This window comes from Barbus barbus, assembly GCF_936440315.1.
Source record: "Barbus barbus genome assembly, chromosome: 45".
Classification (NCBI taxonomy): Eukaryota; Metazoa; Chordata; class Actinopteri; order Cypriniformes; family Cyprinidae; genus Barbus; species Barbus barbus.
In genome coordinates, this window is record NC_136723.1 from 6,071,495 (window position 1) to 6,096,159 (window position 24,665).

Here is a 24,665-nt window from a genome sequence, read left to right on the forward strand (position 1 = left end):
CATTTGGGCTGTTAATTACCAGGCAAATGAAATCAGTATCAATAAAATTCATCTATGCAATGCAGAGGAAACACAGAAGCTGCATCTGAAGTGGCATTTAGATGCGTTTACACACTGTTTAATGCTGGACATGAATGCATTTCACCTGCGATTACAAATGCATAAATAATGTTTTGATATATTAAACATAAAACTTTGAATACTGTTATTTGGAATTATTGAAATAATAAAAAGAAACTTTAAATGTGAAATTAAAACCGTCAGTAGGTGGCAGCAAGTCACTGTGAGTCATTGCGACTGAACAGAGTCATTTAAACGGTTGATTAATTCAGGAAGGAAACACCGTCATGTTGCTCAGAGATGCAAAACAGCGTTGAGGCTGTATTTGGAATTATTTTTGTTGTCGAAATAGTGCAAAAACAGGCAATATGGTGCCTAAAACGTAAGTCTCTCAATTAACTTCTTGTTTTTTGAACTGTTGTAAAAAATCAATATTATCTTTGTAATCATTGTAATTTTTGGAGAGAAAAAAAATAGCACTCTTTGTGTGATATTAACTATATGAAATTATATAAATATATACATTTTCTGTCCCCATATCTTGATCATTCAAAATGTATTTTAATAGACTGAATCATGCAGTTAGAGAAAGCATTCTAAATGCATATGCGCACTAGTCTAGACTTCATGTGATGTAAGCATGCTCTATGTAGGGGTGTTTTGAAAGGTTTTTGCAAAATACTCGATAATGTCAAATCGAACATCATTAAAACAACAATTACGATATTATCGCAGATGATATATATCGCACACCCCTAACTGCACATCCACTTAATCTCGTTAATAACAAAAGCAAAAGCAACCTTGAAAGGGCGACCGTAGATGGACTCCCCACCCATCCCAGTGCCTGTCGGATCACCTCCTTGAACAATGAATTCTGGCACCACACGATGAAAAATTGTGCCATCATAGTAACCTGCAAAACAGAGGTAAATATTTATGATGAGTAATCAAGGTATTTGATTTAAAAACATGACATCATGACAAGTACCTTGTCTTGTTTGCATTTTATGTCTGCAAATCTTAAAGTATGACGCCACCTACCCTCCATACAGAGCTGAGCGAAGTTTCTACATGCCTTGGGAGCTTCCTTAGACCAGAGCTCTATATCAATTTCACCTGCAGTGGTCTTTAGCAAGACCTATGAGAAAATATCAGTTAGTCATAATACAGATACAATGGTTTTTGTGCTTTAAGAAGGCTTTTTCAGTGACATTTGAAAAACACAGGAAATTAAGAAATATACATAGCAAAAACAGCTCAAATTACCCAATAAAGCCTACTGCATTATATTTGATAAGCGGATTTCTAACTAAGGCCTCTAAAATACAACCCAAATTACAGAAATGTTGGGATGTTTTTTACATTTGAATAAAATCACATGAGCCAATATTCTATTCACAATAGAACACAGATAACATAAAATGTTTAAACTGAGAAATTTTACAATTTTAGCACAAAATTTAGCTCAAACATTTCAAATTTGATGCCTGCTACAGGTCTCAAAATAATTGGAACCGGGGCATGTTTACTATGTTTACCACCTTTTCAAAACAGTTTGAAGACGTCTGGGCACCGAGGTTATGAGTTTCTGGAGTTTTGGCGTTGGAATTTGGTCCCATTCTTGCCTGATATAGGTTTCCAGCTGCTGAAGAGTTTGTGGTCATCTTTGATGTATTTTGTTTAATGATGCACCAAATGTTTTCTATAGGTGAAAGATCTGGACTGCAGGCAGGCCAATTCAGCACCCGGACTCTTCTACTATGAAGCCATGCTGTTGTAATAGCTGCAGTATGTGGTTTTGCATTGTCCTACTGAAATAGACGTCGTCTGGAGGGGAGCATATGTTGCTCAAAAACCTTTATATACATTTCAGTATTCATAGTGCCTTCCAAAACATGCAAGCTGCCCATACCTAGGCCTGTCACGATAACAAATTTTGCTAGACGATAAATTGTCCAAGAAATTATCGCGATAAACGATAATATTGTCGATCTGAGACCATTTTCATCTAGAATAATGATAATGGCATAATAATGCACATACACCTTTCAAAATTCAATAAACGTTTATTTCCAAAGACTATTTAACACTGAAAATGGAAAACATTTTAAATATCCACAATAACAATGAACAAAACAACCAAAAACAATAAAAGTGTTTTTTAGGTGCATGTGCATGTTTGTTGTGTTACCGGTTTTAGTCGATACTGTTTTAAAACAAATGCGACATGCCGGCTCGCTCAGGTTAAGTGGTTCACCACGGTCATTCAGTTTGAATCCGAAGTGCTCCCACACTGCAGCTGTCGCGTTTGGCTTTGAAACCAATTCCATGTCACAACTTGCGTCTCGTCTTTTCGCTCTTCTCTGCAGTCGCCTCAAGCACTCCCGCCTTCCCACACAAAGTCCATGTGACTGACAAGCGCCGCCTCCCCACACAAAAGACAATGCAACTGAAAAGAGGGTTCACTTCTACTACGCTAAGGAAACGAGAGTTGTCATTCAGTCGCGGATAACAAACAAGTATGCAAATGAAATTATCGCGGCCGGAAAAATTATCGAGGTCATTTTTTTTTATCGTGCGATTTTATCGACTATCGCGACAGGCCTACCCATACCGTATGCACTTATGCACCCCATACCATCAGAGATGCTGGCTTTTGAACGGAATGCTGATGACACGCTGGAAGGTCTCTCTCCTCTTTAGCCCGCAGGACACAGCGTCCATGATTTCCAACAAGAATATCAAATTTGGACTCGTCTGACCATAGAACACTTTTCCACTTTGAAACAGTCCATTTTAAATGAGTCTTGGCCCACAGGACACGACGTTGCTTCTGGACCATGTTCACATATGGCTTCCTTTTTGCATGTTAGAGCTATAGTTGGCATCTGCAGATGGGACGGCGGACTGTTTACCGACAGTGGTTTCTGGAAGTATTCCTGGGCCCATTTAGTAATGTCAATGACAGGATCATGCTGATGAGTGATGCAGTGTCATCTGAGGGCCTGAAGACCACAGGCATCCAATAAAGGTCTTCGGCCTTGTCCCTTACACACAGAGACTTCTCCAGTTTCTCTGACTCTTTTGATGATGTTATGCACTGTAGATGAAGCCTTTGCAATTTGACATTGAGGAACGTTGTTTTTAAAGTATTCGACAATCTTTTTTCGCACTCTTTCACAGAATGGAGAGCCTCTGCCCATCTTTACTTCTGAGGGACTCTGCCTCTCTAAGACATCCCTTTTATAGCTAATCATGTTACAGACCTGATGTCAATTAACTTAATTAGTTGCTAGATGTTCTCCCAGCTGAATCTTTTCAAAATTTCTTGCTTTTTCAGCCCTTAGTTGCCCCCGTGCCAACTTTTTTGAGACCTGTAGCAGGCATCAACTTTGAAATGAGCTCATTTCGTGGATGAATGCGTAAAATTTCTCCATTTAAACATTTGTTATGTTCTCTATGTTCTATTGTGGATAAAATCTTGGCTCGTGTGATTTGAAAGTCTTTTAGTTTTCATTTTATTCAAATTTAAAAAAACATCCCAACATTTCCGGAATTCGGGTTGTATTAATATAATCAATTCTTTGCTTAAAAAAATACTGGTTCACAACCTACAAAATGCTTTATGTTATCTGACTGATAATTTATAAGGCGGCATTTTAGTAGAATTATAAAAATGTCCACCTTAGAGTCATGGCTCATGTGTGTTTTTGTTGTGAAATCTTGACTGATTTTTATGAAGTAAACACAATAATAACTTTATTAGTGTTACAGATGTTTCAAGATAAACCCTTAATGGACTGAAGCAACTTAGGTTTCCTTCAATTCCTTGATTATCCATTCAATATATATATTTTTTAGAACAATCATGTTAAAATGTGAGTGTTTATTTGCACAGGCATCATTTATTGTATTGCATTTAAAGTTTTGCCCCTAAAAACTACAGAGTTTTGATTATAAAACTAGGCATTTAAATATCACCTTGCTCAAACATATTATTGGAAGATACAGAGTGATAATAACTGATTTATATAACTGTATGCAAGTTGTTAGTTTTACTCTTATAAAGATCTCATTGATTAACATTACAAGCTATCAGAATTCCATCTTTTTGGCAATATAAATATCAGCAACTGCACCAAACTGCATATTCTGCTCAGTTTTGGGCTCTAAATAAAACGGAGGGTTTTTTCCTCAAGTATTAACTCCATATTCTCATATATATCATATCATATGTGCCATATACAGTGCCCTCCAAAAGTATTGGAACAGTATTTCTTTTATTTTTGCTGTAGACTGAAAACATTTGGGTTTGGCATCAAAAGATGAATATAGATGAGAGATTAACATTTCAGCTTTTATTTACAGGTATTTTCATCTGGATCTGATACACAACTTAGAAGATGGCACCTTTTGTTTGAACCCACCCATTTTTCATGTTACCAAAAGTATTGGAACAGATAAAATTAACATAAATTAAAGTGAAAAAGACTTAATATTTAATCATTTGCTTTCAATAACTGCATCAAGCCTGTGACCCATTGACATCACCAAACTTTTGCATTCTTCTTTTGTGATGCTTTTCCAGGCTTTCACCGCAGCCTCTTTCAGTTTTGGGGGTTACTCCCTTCAGTCTCTTCTTTAGCAGGTAAAATGCATACTCTACAGGGTTTAAGTGTGGAGATTGACTTGGCCAGTCTAAAACCTTCCACTTCTTGCCCCTGATGAACTCCTTTGTTGTTTTGGCACTATGTTTTGGTTCATTATCTTGCTGCATGATGAAGGATCTCCCAATCAGTTTGGTTGCATCTTTCTGTAAATTGTCAGACAAAATATTTCTGTCGACTTCTGAGTTAATTTTGCTGCTGCCATCATGTGTTACATCATTAATGAAGATTAACGAGCCTGTCCCAGAAGAAGCGATGAACGCCCAAGCCATTACATTACTTGTGTAATGTGTACTATAATGTACACCTGTGTACACTGTGTTTCAGATGAGTTTGTATGTTTGGGATCATGAGCAGATCCTTTCTTTCTACAAACGTTAGCCTTTCCATCACTTTGGTCCATAAAATCAGTCCATAAAACCTTGTCCCAGAATTTTTGAGTCTTGTCTCCTATTCTTCTTGCTAATGAGTGGTTTGCATCTTCTGGTGTAGCCGCTGTACTTTTGTTCATGAAGTCTTCTGCGAACAGTAGATTGTGATACCTTCACTCCTGCCCTCTGGAGGTTGTTGCTGATGTCACTAACAGTTGTTTTAGGGTCTTTCTTTACAGCTGTCACAATGTTTCTGTCATCAACTGCAGATGTTTTCATTGATCTACCCGTTTGAGGTGTGTTACTTAGTACACCAGTGGTTTCTTTCTTCCTCAGGAGATTCCTAATGGTTGTACTTGCTATTGCCAGTGTTTGTGCAATGGTTTGATTGATTTTTCAATCTTCTCTCAGCTTCACAATTGTTTTTCACCCATAGACACCTCTCTGGTTTTCATGTTGGTTACACGTCTAACTAACTATAAATGCAGTCTGCACGGATCTGAAACTGAGCGCAGACATTCAGTGCTATTTATTGTTTGAATAATCAATTAATAGGACACACCAGGGCAACAAAACACACCTGTCAGTCACATGCTCCAATACTTTTGGTAACATGAAAAATGGCTGGGTTCAAACTAAAGGTGCTATCTTCTAAGTTGTGTATCAGATCCAGATGAAAATACCTGTAAATAAAGCTGAAATGTTAATCTCTCATCTCATATTCATCTTTTGATGTCAAACCCAAATGTTTTCAGTCTACAGCAAAAATAAAGGAATTGGCCTTACTGTTCCAATACTTTTGGAGGGCACTGTATGTATTGAATACGATATAATCAACAGAACACACACATGCAAGCTGTTCCATTTTTAAAAAATCTACTATTTAATACCAGGCTTTACAGTGCTAATAACACAAAAATTAAATAAATGTAATAAAACCACTATAACGTTAAGTTGTTTTAATAAAAACACATAATGCTGCATGATAACTCTTAAAAACACAAAAAGAAAAATTAGACGAAGAATGGAGTAGAATATATCATCTGCTGAACATTGCATTTCATTATTTTCCATGAATATGAGTCTGAAATATTGTTGAAACTCACCTTTCCATTCGTGGGTGGCTCTTGAATATATATGTTGCTCATCTTTAACGCGTATTATTTGGGTATATTTCCCTCAAAACTGGCTGATAACGAAAGTACAAACTATGCGCAGATATTACAAGAACATAATAAGCACGTCCAACAAATATAAAGTATTTTCTTATGTGATGTTTACAAGCAAAATCACGTCATGCCGCCAGAGAGTAGCGTTTCCTGCGGCGTTTACTCGGCATTATCGCCCTCTACAGTAACGGAGAATAATAGGGGAAATGTTAATTTATCCTGTCAGAAGATGTAGAATTCAAATGAAGGATAATAAGCGTTGTCCTATCTTCAATGTGTGATTTTAAATATATAAAATCTGAACATACAAGTGTAATTCAGGCATCGGAAGTGTTGTCAGGTGGAACATGTTACTTTTCTCCGCGCTGGTGAAGATGGACCAATCACAACCGCTTGTGATTACACCGCTTTCTTTATAAAAACATAATTTATATATCATGTATAAAGCGCTCTTAAAAGTGTGTTCTCGTTACACCATTGTGCTGTTTGGTTGTTATCTCTCTCTTGAACAGGTCTGTAAGCGGAACCACGGTGTCCTCATGTTTCCAGTCGGAGTCTTTTACCAAACGGATCGGTTTCAGGTTTTGAAAACCGGCGGAGCAAAAACAAACCAGTTGTTTTGTTTTGTTTTGCTCTTTTATAATTTAGATTAATAAACAGTCGAGTATATCATGGCTGACCCAGGTATGCGTTTGCAGAGATTAATGGGTTGTGCATTTGTTTTGGTGAATGTTGTTGATGTGCCATTATTATCTTCCCTCCTTACGTAACTGTTAGCCGATTTGTAAGATATTATGTCAGCAATGTTTGGTGTAATGCAAGCTGCGCGATGTTTTATAAATACTGAGGGAAATTCTGAAGTCTTTTTAGATCTGGATTCAACTCAAACACGTTTTCTTGCAGCTAGTGGTTGGTTTTGTTAAACGTGGTCATGAATTGACGTCCTAAAGCGATACTGAATGTGTTTTTCTAACAGGTCCAAACAAAGACAACATCAGAGCAGGCTGCAAAAGATGTGGATATCGTGAGTGTGGCGATCATGTTTGTTTTGTTTTTAGTTTATCTGTTATCTGTCTAATCATCTGGGTTTCCCCTTCTGTCAGGCCATATCTGGTTTTTTTCTAACTAAATATGTTTCTGTCTGATTTCCTGTCTATCTGTCTGTTTTTCTGTCTGACTGTCTATCAGTTTTTTTGACTATCTTTTTTCTATTGATCTAACTGTCTGTTTCTTCTTGTCTATCTATCTATCATCTGTCTGTCTTTGTCGTTTTTCCATATATAACAGTTACACTATAGTGCCAAAAGTATTGGGTCACCCATATAGTGTATGTAGAAGTCATTGGTGTTTGGTGATGAGTTTTTGTCTGCATTTAAAGTCACACCAGAGGAGTTCAGCTGGGATCAGGACTCTGCAGACCAGTCAAGTTCTTCCACACTGACTCAATATCCTTTGATTATCCATAGGCTGCCATTATAAAAGCCCAGATGGACATCTATCGATCACATTGTCATAGAGACATGGGGGTGGACAGGTTTGACTCGGGGCAGCAACCAGCCAATCATGAATCACCTTAGACACTTACTAGCCACGCCCTAGCAACTACTGTCGAGCACCCTAGCAACCAAAACGCAAACAGGCATATCTTCAAATCTGAATGTCATAGAGACATGGGGATGGGCTCATTTTACTCAGGCAACCAATCAGACTCTCAGGATCACTGTGATGCTGTCAAGCCACGCCTTAGCAACCATTTAGAGCACCCTAGCAACTGATCACATAGACTGCCATTATAAAGGGCCAGATGGATATCTTTAGATCAAAGTGTTGTAGAGACATGGGGGTGGGTGTTTTTGACTCGGGACAGCAAACAACCAATCATGAACCACCACTGGCCCTTCCTAGCCACACCCTAGCAACCATTATTGATGACCCTAGCAACGCAAACCCAAAGAGGTGTATCTTCAAATCTGAATGTCACAGAGATATGGGGGTTTGTTTATGTCATTCATACTGACAAGCTGTCTTTGGAGTATAATCATTGGCAGCTGCCAAGCCACTCCCTAGCAACCAAACTGTGTACCTTAGCAACCATATGGCAAGACCTATATCTTTGCATCGGAATATCGTACAGACATGGGAGTTGGTTCTTTTGACTCATGCTAGCAAATCGGACTTCAAACATGCTAGCAGTGAATAGCTACATGCTAATAGTCCTTAGCTAAGTGCTAATTCAGGCTAAGAACATGTTAAAAAAATCTATAAAACTCCATAGTAACGATCTGTGAAACTAGCAACTGCCTAGCAACACCCTAGCAACACCCCAGGTACCAGAGCAACCTCCACAATACCCTAGCAACCGCATAGCAACACCCTAGCAACCACAGAGCTATCCCTAGCAACCGCTCTGGGTACCCTAGCAACCATCCTGGGTAACCACATAGCAACACTTTAGAAACCACCCTGGGTACCCTAGCAACGGCCCTAGCAACCATCCTGGGTACCCTAGCAACCGCATAGCAACACCCTAGCAACCACCCCAAGTACCCTAGCAACACCTTAGCAACCACCCTGGGTACCCTAGCAACCGCATAGCAACACCCTAGCAACCACCCCAAGTACCCTACAACATTATTTAATTGATCCTTACTTTATACACAGAGGCACTGTCATGTTAAAATAGAAAAGGGTCCTGTCCAAACTGTTGCTATAAAATTAGAAGCACACAATTCCCTAGAATAGCATTATATGCTTTAACATTAAGATTTGTACTGATAGAAATTACTAAAATAGTCAAACATGTTCATTAGAAGGGGGTGACCCAATACTTTTGGCAATATAGTGTATCTACCATTGCTTTTCATCCATGTGATATTGATTCTTTCTCTCTTTTTCATCATCCATTGTTTTCTTTAGCTGGTCATTTGACTTTTGAATGTCATAATTTTGTTCGTGTGGATCCGAGGAAGGATATTGTTTTGGATGTGAGCAGCACCAGCACTGAGGAGAGTGAAGAAGAGGAACAGGAAGCTGTCAGTAAAGAGAAGATCTTCGGCAGCGGCCATGCAAAAGGTTCTTTCATCTTTACAGACTTGAATGCTTTGTTTCTGCTTCTGTCTGAGGTCTTCCTGCTTTTTGTGCATACGTATATTTTAAATGTTTTAACTGAGTGAGAATATTGTTTATAATGAACATTCGTCACTGAAACACAGGTTCTCATGAAGACTCCAGAAAGGAAAAACATAAAAAGAAAAGCAAAGACAGATCCCATCGAAAGGCCAAAAAGAGGTATACCTGTGATCAATCATAGCACTTTTTCACTTGCTTAACATAAGTATTAAAAACAATTTGTAAAATGCTTTATAAAATTGTGCTTTAAATGTTGCATTCAAAATTATATATCAACATAATTATATGATTAACTACAAACAGGTTTTATTTTCTCAAATTGATAATTATGGGCTTATGTATGCACTATTTATTCCAAGTAGAAAAGTCCAATAAAGTTATTATAGAATGAATGAATGAATAAATAAATATATTTTCTTTTCTAGTGTCAATTCTAGTCCTTCATAAATATGCACCTTCATTTATTTTAACAAAAACAATTTTTTTTTTTTAATAGTGATATGAGATTTTTGTATATTTTAGGTGTCATTACTGGCCTGTTTGATCTGATATTCATATGATGTCATACCCTCAGGTCTTATTCATCAAGTGATGATGAGGAGGAGGTGAGCAAGAAGAAGAAAAAGCACAAGAGCCACAAAAAGAAAGGGAAAAAGGAGAAAAGAGAGAAAGAAAAGAAACATGAGAAAAAACACAAAAAGAAAGACACAGACTCTTCCTCATCTGACAGCTCTACTGGCTCATCAGACACAGACTGAGGCAGGACCACAGAATCACAGCAAAAACAATCTGGAAAAGAACTATAAAATACCTTCTGTCAGAGCTATTTGTACATGATACCTTTATACATTAGAAATAAATTTTGTCTTTTATATTTACCTCTGAGAGTTAGAGTGATGGTCTTTTTTATTTTTTGTGATCGTATATAAATGAAATTAAAACAACTCCTGATTAAATGATCACTTCATTAAAACTTCATGTGAATACTTTTACAAAGCTTGTGTTTTTCATTAGAATTACTGAAAAAATTACACGTTTATTCTACAATAGAGTGTCATGGGCAATTGTTTTTAACTCTTAATCAATAAATAGACAAGCATGAAAAAATGTGAGTGGTGACCTGGCAGCTTTATTTACAATTTAGCAATCATTATACAAAAACTGCAGAATGGCACAAAAGCCAATGAATAATAAAATGCAATCTCATATAATCTTGCAGTATGTAGTTAAGTCTTGTATCTAAAAGTGATATATATAACCCAAACAGCAGATGAGTAGAGATGTTAAAGTTGGTCTAAATTGCTCACATTCATATTTTCTTTTAAGTTTAAATGTTTTATTGTCCTTCTGACTCTGAGGGTGGAGCGGAGGGGATTGCCCAAGAACTCCAGCCACTTAGACTTTATCAGGGAGAGGAAAGAAATGACCCATGTACAGATGACAAAGCTCTCTTCCAGTTCTGGAATAAGTTTGCTGGTTTTGCTAGTGGATTAGGTTTTCCCATCCATGGATTCCTGAGAACTTGATTTATCTCAAATGCAATTCATAAAGAAAATGACTTGAACAAACCTCTTTAATAAAAGTAAATGTCCTGAGATAGTGCTGAAGAATAAAGTCAGATATATAACATACAGCACATAATTTCATGTTGCACACACGTGTATACAGTATCTGTTAATTTTTTTCTTTGTTTAATTTAAATTATTTAATTGTCTTTATTGTCATCAGTACAGTCAGGTATAAATGGGCACCTAATAGCAGTGTGTCCTGTATGGTTATATGTACTCTGAATCCTTAAAGTCATAAAAACGGCAGGTAGTTACTATATTCATGGCAACAGTGTTTTACTTAGCTAGCAATAAATCAATTCTGAGTCTCAAATTGCTGAGCAAACAAAATCCATGTCAGATGTCCCATATTTTTAATTAAAGAAATAGCCTAGTTTAAATATATATATATATATATATATATATATATATATATATATATATTGTCAAATGGTTTGACAGACATGAGAGGTGTGGCAGCAAATTCTTGGGAAAAGACATTTATGGCTATTTATAATCATTAGCTACAGCTTGCTTACTGGACTTTGAACCTATAAAAGAAGGGCAATATATATTTTGACCAAAAAAAAGTATGCATTGACCTTTTTCTATGCATTTCCAAGGGTGGGTCTGAGCATGTGACGTTTCAAACCCTATATAATCTTGGCATATTGTGTGTGTGTTTCAGTGCATAGTGGAATATACTGACTTGACTGAGACAAATCAGGTAAAGCTGCAATTAAATATTCCATACTTTTTGGTAAGCTTTCTGTATTAGTAAATATTCAATTTAAATGGCATGTTAAATAATATAAAAAATTTTAAAAAAAGGTTTAAAAAATGCTTTGGGGAAAATTTTTTTTTTTTTTCAAAATAACAGCATAAATGATCTTGATACCCTAAATGTCTTTACCTGTCATAGATCATGGAGGTCACATCTCAACCTGCTGCATTTGAACCCCGAGACTTTCACTCGGGCTTAATGAGCTGCTGTGACGACATGGGTGTATGTAAGTGATTCCAATGGCACTTAACATAACACATTGTAAGTAAATATATCCTGCTGAATGGATTTACTTTTAAATCAATCATATCATTTTTTTAGGTTGTTGTGGCCTCTTCTGTCTTCCTTGTTTGGGCTGTTCCATTGCCAGCAACATGAATGAGTGCTGCTTATGCGGTTTAGGCATGCCGATCCGGAGTGTATACAGGACTAAATACAACATACCAGTCAGTATCTATCTATCTATCTATCTATCTATCTATCTATCTATCTATCTATCTATCTATCTATCTATCTATCTATAAGTATAAATACATAGATAGGGCCTATTATTTACAGTTTTGTTTAATTTGCATCTCCAGGGATCCATGTGTAATGACTGGATGGTCACGTACTGCTGCTTAGGTTGTGCAGCCTGCCAAATGAAGAGAGACCTCAAAATAAGGAAGAGTACTGGAACACTGAAACCATGAGTGAAAAGTGAAAATGGAGCATCTACACTATGGCGAGTCCTTACGTATTGCTCTAAAGGAATTAAATGTTAAAGGAAGTTGAAGTTAATCATTTGAAATGTAATAAATGTCTTTGCTATCATAAGTTCTATAAGTTCAAAACATTGCAGTTTTCATTCAATAAGTTTGGAGGGTTTAGTTCACCCAAAATGCTCAGAATGCTCATGCTTCCACATGTCATCAAATAATGTAGCTCAGAAGAGATTCGGTGGTGTAACCACATTGCTGATTATGTGATATTAGTATATTGTCAATGTGGTCTGTTGGTTGTGTTGTGAAACATAGCATATCCCATGTAAACAGTTGAAGAAAAGCGTAATTATGGATGTAGTACAGTAGCCAAATTCTGCTATTTGTAACAAAGTGTTCCTTTAATACAGTTGCAATTGCTGCAAAGTGTATTTTTTGTAAAGTTACAGCTGTATTCATTTTCTTAATATCTACTTCAAGCACAATTAAACATTTTACAAGTACTGTGTAGTATTGCCATGATGTCATATGTCAGATGTCTGTACAAACAATTCCTGTTAACATATTATTGTAACAACTATTCTTTTCACAAACCCTTCCAATCTTATAAATAAACAATTTTTTTTTTCTAAGATGACATTTAGTGTTCATTCCATGAGGTTTGCTATCTTTTGATTGGATCTTGGTGGACTAACACAAACAAATGTCTAACGGCCAAGATAAGACTACTAGGACAACTGTCAACCCCCACTTAGAAGGCAAGAAGAAGACCCTCATACCATGCCCGGGAAGGACAAAACCTCTCATTGGTCCATATGCGGTTTCTAATCTTCACTTATCTCAAAACTAACTAAGGTTTTGGCCTGTGACAACCAACCTTAAAATGTAAACTACAACACATATATAAATATTCTCAGTGACCCAACTGATAACATACAAATGAATGCATGGTTCATCTCTTTGCATCATGTTTGGACATAATGTGTTCAGAATATTGCCAAAGGTATTCAGGTACTGGTTTGGGAAGTAAGAAACACAGTGGTAAAACTTTTAACAAACATTCCTTGTTTTACTTTATTTGATACACCAAGTACTGAGTCTCTGACATGTCCGGTGAGATTACTAGATACAACTATGGGCTGAGTCTCGGTGGGGACAATAGCAGATACAACCAAGCTCTCCAGCTTGTGAAGCGGCAACAGATTTGACCAACATTGTGAAACTTTACCCTGTGAGGAAAGAAACATTAACAGACGCTATGTTCAGAGTCTTCATCCAGCGAGACAACAACAGGTGCAGCGTGTCCTGAGTTGAGAAGTTTCACTGTAAGGAAGGTTTGTTCCAGATTGTTAAGGGCCTTCTGCACCTACTTCAGGACCTCATTTGCGTGTTCCAGATTTTAGGACCCTTTGATGCTCCAGGAAATCAGCATCTCATAGTGTTCATGATCACAGCTCCTTTCCCACTGCATTATAACCACACAAACAATGGAAGAAGTCACCACTCCACCACAGAGAATGTAAATAACACCTAACCAAACCTCTTCCAGAGACCTTGGTATTGTTGTATATTATCAATACATGATTTCCTAATTTACATTAGGTGTTATATAGCTGATAGTCAGTTAATAACAAATATTCTTTCATTTATTTGATGCATACCATAATAAGGTTTTCATAAGATAATGCAACTCTGTCATAGCAATATATGACTTAATCACTGACAATTTATGCACATATGCACTAAAGCGATAATGCGAATATCCGCTTTGCTTTTGGTGTGCACATACCCGACTCACTGCATTTGTGGTGTCTATTGTGAGAAATGTCTACATTAGTAGTACTTGTGTGAAGTTTGGAGTGAGATTTTGGTTTGCAAACTGTACATCAGTATTTCTTGGTAGTGCTTGGCTAACCTATGTCAGCTGTCATTACATGTTCATATCAGTGTGTATACTGTGCTGAGGAATTCTCTGATGCTGTTATTTAGAGATTGTAATGAGCGTTTCTTTTCCAGAACGCTCTGTTAGCAGTAGACAAATGACAACAGTCTGGGCATGTGACCAATCAGAGCAGACTAGGTTCTCGGAAATGAGGGGTGTATAGAGGCCAAATCCTTGAACAAAACATTCTAGGGATTCCAAGATCCATCAGAGGAGAGAAATCCGCATCTCTAATCTTTGCCTGAAAAACTTAACACTTATATGTCATTGACCCTTTATCCTCTTTATATATGTCATCTTCATTACCGCTTCATTGGGCTGCACATGGGAAAGTGTGCTTTTAAATATATTGTTTATTAGCAATGACATTGAAAAATGTTAGCATGAACTGCACAGCCTGTTTATGGTCAGTGCTCGGATATTTCATACAGTAACCTGTACTACACATAGTTTAGGCTATTAGTGTCCTTCCGGCCTTGAAAACTTTTTAGAGATAATGTCATGATGAACATTGCTTAAATGTACATATTATTAAATATGTTCTTAAATATTTTACTAAATTAGTTTTTGTATTAAATATATATATATATTTTAAACATATGTAGACATATTAACATCAGACAGAAAAATACTAAAGCTGTGTTGTAATTGGTTTGTTGTTATCTCTTTTGTCCGTAAATCAGTAAAGCTATAAACGTATGTTGACCCAGTAAAATCTGGGCCAGGTTGAATCCAGTAATCAGGCATCACAGGGGCATGTCTGACTGTGACGTGTATACTGGATATTTCCATTATTTTGCAATCAACATTTTTATTGCTGATTGTCAATGATAATTACAAGTTATGCCAAGTAATTATTAGAATGTCAGCTGATTGTCAAAACCCTACTTATAAAGTTTTACAATAAGCTTTTAATGTAATATTTGCATGCTTACAATCAGGAACTTAGATCCATAGTTTTATATTTTCCATTTGTTTTTTATTTGATTGTTATTCACAGTGCTTTATTGCTGTAAATACTGAGTGATAATTCAAATAAAAATGTATGTTTTCATTGCACTGTTGAAATATTGAGCAAACACTTGTTAAAACTGAAATTGTTTGTCACGAGGCCGGACTGCAGGTCTGCCCTTCCCCACCAGAGGTCGCCATCTCCCTTCCTCCCGGACTCCACTCACAGGATTACACGCATACACCTGTTTCATTGCACACACCTGGCTAATCATTACACCCACAGCTGATCCCCATCACCACGGACTATATAGCTTCCGCCTTCTCACCACTCTGTGTGCTTTCATCATGTGTGTGTGCGTGCTGTACGTGTGGGGGCGTGGCCGAGCCATCATCCGCTCACTTCCCTCAGCTGTGCCTCGTCAATCGCGCCAGCTGTTGCTCATTTCCCGTGGCCTTAAATACTCACCTCTTTCTCCTCTCCGCTGTCAGATCGTTCCTGGATGTCTCCCTGCTACAGTGTTTCCGTCTCCACGTCTTCATCTCGTCGTCGTCGGTGGATCTGTTTGGTGTTGTGGATCGGAGTTCGTGTTGGTGTTGTCGTGTCCTCATCCCGTGTCTGGAGGTTTGCTGTCACTGTCGGTTCCTGTCTTCACCACCACTCCACTTCACCGTGTGCCCATCCAGTACTGTGTCACTCCATTCCTCAATCCTGTCGGTGTCTCACTTCATCTGTACAATAAACTCTGTTTCACTTGCATACTGTTTCCTCATCTCTTCAGCCAGCCATGACAGAACGATCTGACCAAGCTATGGAAGCAGCGAGTGTCCCAGTTACAACTCTGGAGGATTTCATCGCCCAGAGCATCGACAGAATGAAAGCACCAAAGATGGGTCCAGCGGGGAGGTTATTGAACATGCGCCAGGGGGATCGGAGCGTGGAGGATTACTCCAAGGAGTTCATCGGGTTGGCTCGGCAGTCGACCGTTGAGAAGGAGTGTCTCGTGGTCTTTTTCTGGAGTGGTCTAGCTGAGCCGTTCAGGTCCCGAGCACCATACTGGGACCCTGAGGAGTCGTTGGATGGTTACATCGACAGGATTCTTCAAGTGAGCGGCTCAGCCTTCAGGGTGGAGTTAGCGGCGGAGATGTCGGCGGGGCACGCTCGCAGCGCTCCCGAGGCGGCGGTGGCCGCTCTCTATCCCCCAGAGGTGGCCGAGAATGCCGCAGCGGCGCCCACTGTGGAGGCTGAGTATGCCACGGCATCCCGCTCCCGGAAACGGAGGAAGAGACGGAAGAAGGCTTCCATCTCACAAGGCCAGGAGGCCTCCCAAGAGCTCACTGCTGGCCAGGAGGCCGTGTTAGAGCCACCCGTGCTCCTCGCCCTGCCGGCGCCACCCGTGCTCCTCGCCCTGCCGGCGCCACCCGTGCTCCTCGCCCTGCCGGCGCCACCCGTGCTCCTCGCCCTGCCGGCGCCACCCGTGCTCCTCGCCCTGCCGGCGCCACCCAGACTCCTCGCCCTGCCGGCGCCACCCGAGCGCCTCGCCCTGCCGGCGCCACCCGAGCTCCTCGCCTTGCCGGCTCTACCCGAACTTCTCGCCCTGCCGGCTCCACTCGAGCTCCTTACCCTGCCAGAGGCCGTTCCTGAACTCACTGTCTGCCCTGTCACGGCCACAGAGACCGTTCCTGAGCTCTCTGTCTGCCCTGTCACGGCCACAGAGACCGTTCCTGAGCTCACTGTTTGCCCTGTCACGGCCACAGAGGCCGTTCCTGAACTCACTGCCTGGTTTGTCCCTCCGGCCCCACCCTGGCTGGGCCCTGGGGTTCCTGTTGGGCTGGAGCCCCCCTGGTCCGTTCCTCCAGACCCGCCCTGGCTTCCTGCGCTGCCTCCATCTCCAGACCCTCTGCCCCCACACGGACCTGGCCCGCCACCCCTCCCCCTGTTCACTGTTTCACCCCCCTCCGGACTGTTGGATCTTGGGGAACGTCTGGAAGCCGTTCCTTTAAGGTGGGGTACTGTCACGAGGCCGGACTGCAGGTCTGCCCTTCCCCACCAGAGGTCGCCATCTCCCTTCCTCCCAGACTCCACTCACAGGATTACACGCATACACCTGTTTCATTGCACACACCTGGCTAATCATTACACCCACAGCTGATCCCCATCACCACGGACTATATAGCTTCCGCCTTCTCACCACTCTGTGTGCTTTCATTATATGTTTGTTACCCGTGATTCATGTCCTGCTTCATGTTCTGAGATCTGCTAATGTTATGTTTTGGTTTCTGTTTATTGTGCCGTGTTGGCCTTTGTGTTAGTTTGTTTTATTAAAGACACCTCCCTGCATTCTTGGACCCAGACCTCGTTTCTGTTACGTGACATTGTTTTTGTAAGTCCAATGGTCAAATGCTGTATAGCCTTTCAGTTTTCTGTGTAATTAGCCACCTGACTAGTGACTGGTCTTCGTGTGAATGTCCACAAAACTGGAAGACTTTCTGAGTGTATAAGCAGGAGGCTATTTTAGAAAGGAACATTTAAACAATGAAAAAGAGTCATTAGGGAGAATCAGTGAATTATGAATAATTTATTGCTATTGTGATATGTAATCCATAAAGTAATTGAGTACTTTAAAATGTAATTTAATTAGAAGCACTTACTTTGTGGAATCTGATTACGGAATGTACATGTAATCAGCTACTATCCAGCTCTGTGTGTGTGTGTTTATATATATATAAATTTAATATATCATTTTACATTGCAGTGATATTTTTTACAGTATGGTTAACTACAATGAAATGTTGTATCATTGTCCTCGTAAATGCAATGGTTCACAAGGATGGCAGCACATTTCATCACTCGAAGGTGTCACAGGAAACATTGCATGTGGCTTTTAACCATTTAGAACTTTGGACTTAAAGGAAGTGCAATATATATTTCCACAATAAAGCTGTCGGTATAAAGTTTTTATTACAGTTACTGTGTATTTGAAGGGTGCGTCTGAATATGTGATGTCCCAACTGCATAAAAACACATTCTGTGCCAGTTTCCGTGGGTAGAGGAGTTTCTTGACTCAACGATAAAACAGAAAGGTACGCACGCTTAAATATTACCTCATTAAATTAATCCTCTACTTAAAATTTACATGAACTAAATATGTTTGTAACAATTTAGCAGTTTTGGGGAAAAAAGTTTCAGCATAAATATTCTTGATGCCTCACATTTCTATACTTAGATCATGGAGGTCACATCTCAGCCGGCTGCATTTGCTCCCAGAGACTTTCACACAGGCTTAATGAGCTGCTGTGAAGACACAAGCGTATGTAAGTGATTCCAATGGCACTAAACACAGACATTCTTACTGCATTCTAATCTATAACGTCTAAATGATTTGAACATGTTGTTAAAGTGACTTTAACATCAGTCATATATTTTTATTAGGTTGTTACGGCTATTTCTGTCTCTCTTGTTTGGGCTGCTCCATTGCCAGCGACATGAATGAGTGCTGCTGCTGCGGTTTAGGCATGCCGATCCGGAGTGTATACAGGACTAAATACCACATACAAGTCAGTATCTATCTATCTATCTATCTATCTAGTTCTGTATTTTCATAATTAGTATGAAAGTGTGTTGCCAAATGTACTGACAAGCATTTATTCTAAAATAAAATATATATTTGGGTTACACTTTATTTGAAGGTGTCCTTGTTACAGTATAAATATACATTTAAGTACTGAGTAATATTAATTAACTACATGTACTTACTTTATGGTGAGGGTTAGTATTAGGGTTTGTCTTAGGGTTACTTGCATGTAATTATGCATCATTTATTGTTATTATAATAGTAAGTACATGTAACGTGTAACAAGGACACCTCAAAATAAAGTGTTCCCTACATTTCAATTGAAACTTGCATGTCATGGATTTAAAGATATTTGTAATGATGAAGTTGCAGTGTATTATATTTAAAATATATTAACTTTAAATGTAACTGATATGATTGAGTACAAGTACTTGTCATGCGCTTTAGTGTGTTAGTAATAAAGCACAACAAAAGAATATTAAAACAATTTAAAACTATTAATGTAACATTATTACATAGTGCACTTTTTAAAAGTTAACTTAAGTTGTGTCACGGTCATGAAATCGTGTCTCCGAGTACACTTAAGTGGTCTTTTATTTGTAATATATCATCTGCAGTTGTTGTTTTTTTTAAATATACTTTTAAGATTTGAAGTACAAGTATACATTTAGTACAATTAAGCAAACTTTTTTATACATCTTTTTCTGTTAATATGTATATTTTGTCTTTTCTCTCCAGGGATCCATGTGTAATGATTTTTGTGTCGGTTACTTCTGCATGCCTTGTGCAGCCTGCCAACTGAAGAGAGACATTGACATTAGCAAGCGTACTGGACAATTCTGAGCAAACTTTGTCTGACAAGGAACAAAAGTTTGTTTTTTTAATTGTTCTATGTTCATTTAATCTTCAGTACACTGTATCTAGTCTTTAATTATCGCCCTTTGAAACTAAATGAAAATCATATTATATATGCAAACACTTTTATGGCTTGATGAAAGTACAGGCTGTTATGAGCATCAGATTGATAACAGTTTTTGTATCACAGCCATCATGTTACTCAAAATGGGCATTGCTCAATGCCATGCTTCCAGATTCATTTTATAATAGAGGTCCAGTATGTAGAAATCACATTGATTAAATGATTATCTTATCAGATTATGCCATGTTGGTTGTGGTGTGAAACTATGTGTGCCTGTAAGTTAAGAGTCTGTCCTTAGGAGAATATAGCTATTATTTTTATTTCTAATTTGTAGCAACATCATCATCAATTCTATGCAGTAGTATCATGTTATTGTCATGCAATAGCCTATATGGTCTGTAAATGCCTTACTAGAGAAAAGTTTCATAAAAACTTTGCAATGTAACAAATAAAATACAAAAATGTAGAAAAGAATAGCCTCTTGTCATTTTGAAGAGATATGATTGAGCTCCGTGTTTCTCCATACTAGGAAAAAAATACAATTATTGTTGTTTTTATTATAGGCCTGAATCCTTTTTGCAACATCATTGCTCCCCCTTCAGCATGAGGCCCAGGACAGGTTCAGACTCCTCCAGCTCAGATCTTCTAAACTCAAGTCCATGTCACTCCAGTCTGTCCACAGCAGGTGGCATGCCATGAGAGTTGAATCTGAACATATCCAGTGGAGTCGCTAGGGATTCTGGGCCCATAGCACAGAATTTGTTATGGGGCCTCCTCAAAATCACTTCACTCAGTCGGGCCCCTCGCAACCTCTGGGCCCTATGCACTCTGTCCTCTTTTCTCCCCAGTTGCTTTTCCACTGACATTTCACACATACTCTTTGTACAATGTCAAGTTAATAGATTTTAAAGTGTAAACTAAGGTATTTTGTAGATGTACAGCATCTGTATACATTATTTTAGCTTTACCAGAGTTTTTAATCACCCTTTAGATTTTTTCACAGTTAATTAAAATAATCAAAATCATTTTAATACTTATGACATATATTTTGTTAGTTTTCCCATATACATATTGCCCTGTGTTTGTATTTTGAGTTTGTTGGTTATTGTTGCTCTTTATGGTGTTCTTCATATCCCGTGTTCCAGAGTTCTTTGATTCTGAAATGTTTCAATCATTTCTTCAATAACACCAAATCTTGGGTAGATGCCAAATTTCTTTGCCAAATCCAGTCTGACTGACTCTACACACTATTGAGTCCTTGTGTTCCCCTATGATTTAAACACACTGTCTATTAAGGGGTAGGTAGCTAGTTCACCTTTCTCAGTGGTCAGTATTCTCTCTATGTGCTCAAGCCTGTCATATGTGCATTGTTACTTATCTGTGTTTATTTTTTCAATAAATAAACTCTCGTTTTGATTAGTTGTCTCTGACAGCCATATATATATATAAACGTGGATGAGGACGGTTCAGTTTAGGGTTTTAGTGTAGTTTAGCACATGAAGAGTAATAATCATTATTAATAAATGGGTTTGATTGAATGTGTATGATTCATATTACATGCATAATGTATATCATCTATGATCTCATTATTTTCTTATATTTGACATAGATGTAGAGGTCCTTTAATTCTTGTTTTGATCCATTGTTTAATAAATCATTAAAATAAGTCAAGCTCATAATCACAGATAACATGGACGATTAAATAATATTTATATGTAATCAGATGAGTTTCAGTGGTGAGGGAGAGTATGATCTAAACCAGGGATCCTCAAATCTGGACCATTCCTGCAGAGTTTAGCTCTAACCCTAATCAAACATACCTGAGCTGCTAATCAGAGTCTTCAAGATCATTAGAAAATCACAGGTAAGTGAGTTTGATCAGGGTTGGAGCTAAACTCTGCAGCAGATTGGATGAGGAACCCTGATCTAAACAATCCGCCAAAACCTACATCAAGGAACTAGGGGCTAAAAACAAGGAGCGAAGAATAAGAAATGAAGAAACAGCACTAATCAACAGTTTACAACAAACAAGACCTGACAATGAACATAACAAACTATGTGCATGCTTAAAGGGGGACCAAACTGCTAACAAGATGAATAAAAGATCAAAGAATCACAAGGAGTGAAAAAAGGCCAAACCACAAACCAATAGACTCCAAAACAAAGGCATGGAAAAACTGAACCATGTTAATGTAACATGGATTCATCTATGAAGTGAAGTGAAGTGACATACTGCCAAGTATGGTGACCCATACTCGGAATTCATGCTCTGCATTTAACCCATCCAACGTGCACACACACACACACAGCAGTGAACACACACACACCGTGAACACACACCCGGAGCAGTGGGCAGCCATTTATGCTGCGGCGCCCGGGGAGCAGTTGTGGGTTCGGTGCCTTGCTCAAGGGCACCTCAGTCGTGGTATTGAGGGTGGAGAGAGCACTGGACATTCACTCCCCCCACCTACAATCCCTGCCGGCCCGAGACTCGAACCCGCAACCTTTGGATTACGAGTCCGACTCTCTAACCATTAGGCCACGACTTCCCCGTCTATGATTGTAACCCCCATCTATGATTGTAACATAATAAAATATAAACCAGATTTTATGTTTCTTAAAATGGCACTTTACCTCAGCAAACCAAGTAAATTATTCCAAACAACCAACTTATTACATTCAATATGTAGAGATTTTAAAATCAGAAATTTATTGGCAGACATAATAAATGAATAAACATTTAACAAGCTTTACCTAAGCTAACATTAGATTCCATTCTCAACACACTTAAAGGGATAGTTCAACCAAGAATGACAATTTGCTGTTAATTTACTCATCCTTAGGCCATGCAAGATGTAGGTGACTTTTTGTTTTCTTGATGAAACGTCTGCTCCTTTTTACCATCATTAATGGTATTTATATTTTGTCCCTGTTCATCAGTTTGCACTGGCTACCAATAGCTGCTTGCATTAAATTCAAGGCATTGATGTTTACCTACAGAACCACCACTGGCTCTACACCCCTTTACCTAAATTCATTACTTCAGACTTATGTGCCCTCTAGAAGCTTGCGTTCTTCAAGTGAACGATGCATTATTGTGCCATCCCAAAGACGCACAAAAACACTTTCACAGACTTTTTCATTAACTGTTCCCATCTGGTGGAATGACCTGCCCAACTCAATCCGAGCAGCCGAATCCTTACCCATCTTCAAGAAACGGCTAAAAACTCATCTGTTCCATCTTTACTTGACCCTCTAACTCTAGCACTCTCTATTCGAATTTTATTTTATCGGTCTTTTTATAAAAAATAAATAAATAATAATAATAATAATAATTATCTGCATTGCGCTAGGCTAACCAAGACTTGTAATAGCACTTGCACGTTGTTGCTCTTTTGTTGGTTTTGATTGCTTCTTATGTCCTCATTTGTAAGTCGCTTTGGATAAAAGCGTCTGCTAAATGACTAAATAAATAAATAAATGTATTAGTACAGATAGCACATGTACATCTGCAAGATGTCTGTTAAAGAGTGCTTCTTCTGGCAAGCATCTGCTGTGTACAAACATCTGATGTTCATCTATAAGATGTCAGTTTTACATACGTTCTTAATCATAAACATCTAAAAGACCTTTTCTAAACATCTGCTTGACATCTGATAGGAAAGTCATATTTGCAACTGGGAAATTTAGAGGAACTGCAACAACCCTATTTCAGAATCCAATATGGCTGCACAGTAGAAAACAGTAGTAAACCATTGTTTATTAGCACTTCTGTTGGCTGTCTCAATAAACAGTACTATCCGATCTCTGTTTGTGGATATGCAGCTTTCCAAGATTAGTGTCAGGTTCTTATGTCAAATGTCAAAATCATCTGAATCAAATATTTACTTTCACTATGATATATAAGAAAAACAAAATAAAGTGATAACCCGATGTTAGTCTGAGAATGAGTGGACAGCCTGTGCCTTCACTAGCTACTTCATATTTTTCAGATCTTCATGTTGAGATCAACCATCAGAATGGGGAAATGTGATCTCAGTTATTTAGACCATGGCATGATCGGTATCAGAATCGAGTATTTCTGTAACTGTTCATCTTTTAGAATTTTCATGTGTAGCAGTACCTAGAGTTTTACTCAAAATGGTACCAAAAACAACATTTGTGCTGAATAGAATATTATCTGTCATCCTTGGATGAGCTCCAGCAGGACACTGCATCAGGTTCCACTTCGGTCATACAAGAACAGAAAGCTAAAGCTCACTGAACCTGGACTGTTGAAGACTGGAGATTTAGTTCTGTCTGATGAATCTCGATTTCTACTGAGGAATGCAGAAAGTTGGGTAAGAATTTAGCAACAGCAGTATGAACTGACCCAACTTGCCTTTGGTCCATGTCATAATTACCGTAATTACAAGATAAAAACCCGTGATGTTCTATGCAATACTACAGCGACACAATCAACACCAAAATGAATCTGTGCAATTTGTCATCAATAGACAAACCCACAAGAAATAGTCACCATACGAATGCCTCAATAATAAACTTATGGTTTATTTAGCGGGACATTAGTTATGCAACTCTGTGATGGCTGGATAGCTACATTAAACAGTATTCATGTCTTTAATTTTTTTCAGATCATTCTTGCGTACTTGTTAACTTTCGTTAGACTTGAGGCCTATGTGAAGTGACTTTCAAGTGAAATGAATCACTACTCTATTCACAAGGTTTCTATTATTTCACCATAAAATTATATATTTTGTCATGAAATCAAACTTGAAAAGGGAGGCATTTTGATTAATAAATGTCTCTAGCAGTAAAGACGTGAAGCAAAACAGAGACAACATTTT

The 24,665-nt window shown here is 38.4% G+C and overlaps 4 protein-coding genes across 4 annotated transcripts in view; 3 read left to right on the forward strand and 1 right to left on the reverse strand.

The window, feature by feature from the left end:
* Window positions 1-6,632, reverse strand: part of LOC306863857 (spliceosome-associated protein CWC27 homolog) — a 53,066-nt gene extending 46,434 nt beyond the window's left edge. The window contains exons 1-3 of the mRNA XM_079407418.1: window positions 6,208-6,632; window positions 1,105-1,201; window positions 864-976 (exon numbers count right to left, since the gene is read on the reverse strand). Coding sequence (XP_079263544.1) covers window positions 864-976; window positions 1,105-1,201; window positions 6,208-6,249 — 252 coding nt within the window. The 5' untranslated portion in view covers window positions 6,250-6,632. The remainder of the gene's footprint in view (window positions 1-863; window positions 977-1,104; window positions 1,202-6,207) is intronic.
* A 39-nt stretch (window positions 6,633-6,671) lies between these two features.
* srek1ip1 (SREK1-interacting protein 1) lies at window positions 6,672-10,608 on the forward strand. The gene is made up of 5 exons (XM_079407430.1): window positions 6,672-6,954; window positions 7,247-7,294; window positions 9,187-9,342; window positions 9,483-9,558; window positions 9,974-10,608. Exons 1-5 carry the CDS (start codon window positions 6,942-6,944, stop codon window positions 10,155-10,157), a joined length of 477 nt encoding a protein of 158 aa, XP_079263556.1. The 5' UTR covers window positions 6,672-6,941; the 3' UTR covers window positions 10,158-10,608.
* Window positions 10,609-11,871: 1,263 nt separating this feature from the next.
* Window positions 11,872-12,422, forward strand: LOC306864410 (placenta-specific gene 8 protein-like; the record flags this gene model as incomplete). Its single annotated transcript, XM_079408421.1, has 3 exons — window positions 11,872-11,956; window positions 12,052-12,176; window positions 12,312-12,422. 3 exons carry the CDS (start codon window positions 11,872-11,874, stop codon window positions 12,420-12,422), a joined length of 321 nt encoding a protein of 106 aa, XP_079264547.1.
* A 6,132-nt stretch (window positions 12,423-18,554) lies between these two features.
* LOC306863862 (placenta-specific gene 8 protein-like) lies at window positions 18,555-19,742 on the forward strand (the record flags this gene model as incomplete). Its single annotated transcript, XM_079407432.1, has 3 exons — window positions 18,555-18,639; window positions 18,758-18,882; window positions 19,638-19,742. The coding sequence occupies 3 exons, from the start codon at window positions 18,555-18,557 to the stop codon at window positions 19,740-19,742; spliced, it is 315 nt and encodes a 104-aa protein (XP_079263558.1).
* Between the last annotated feature and the right edge of the window lie 4,923 nt (window positions 19,743-24,665).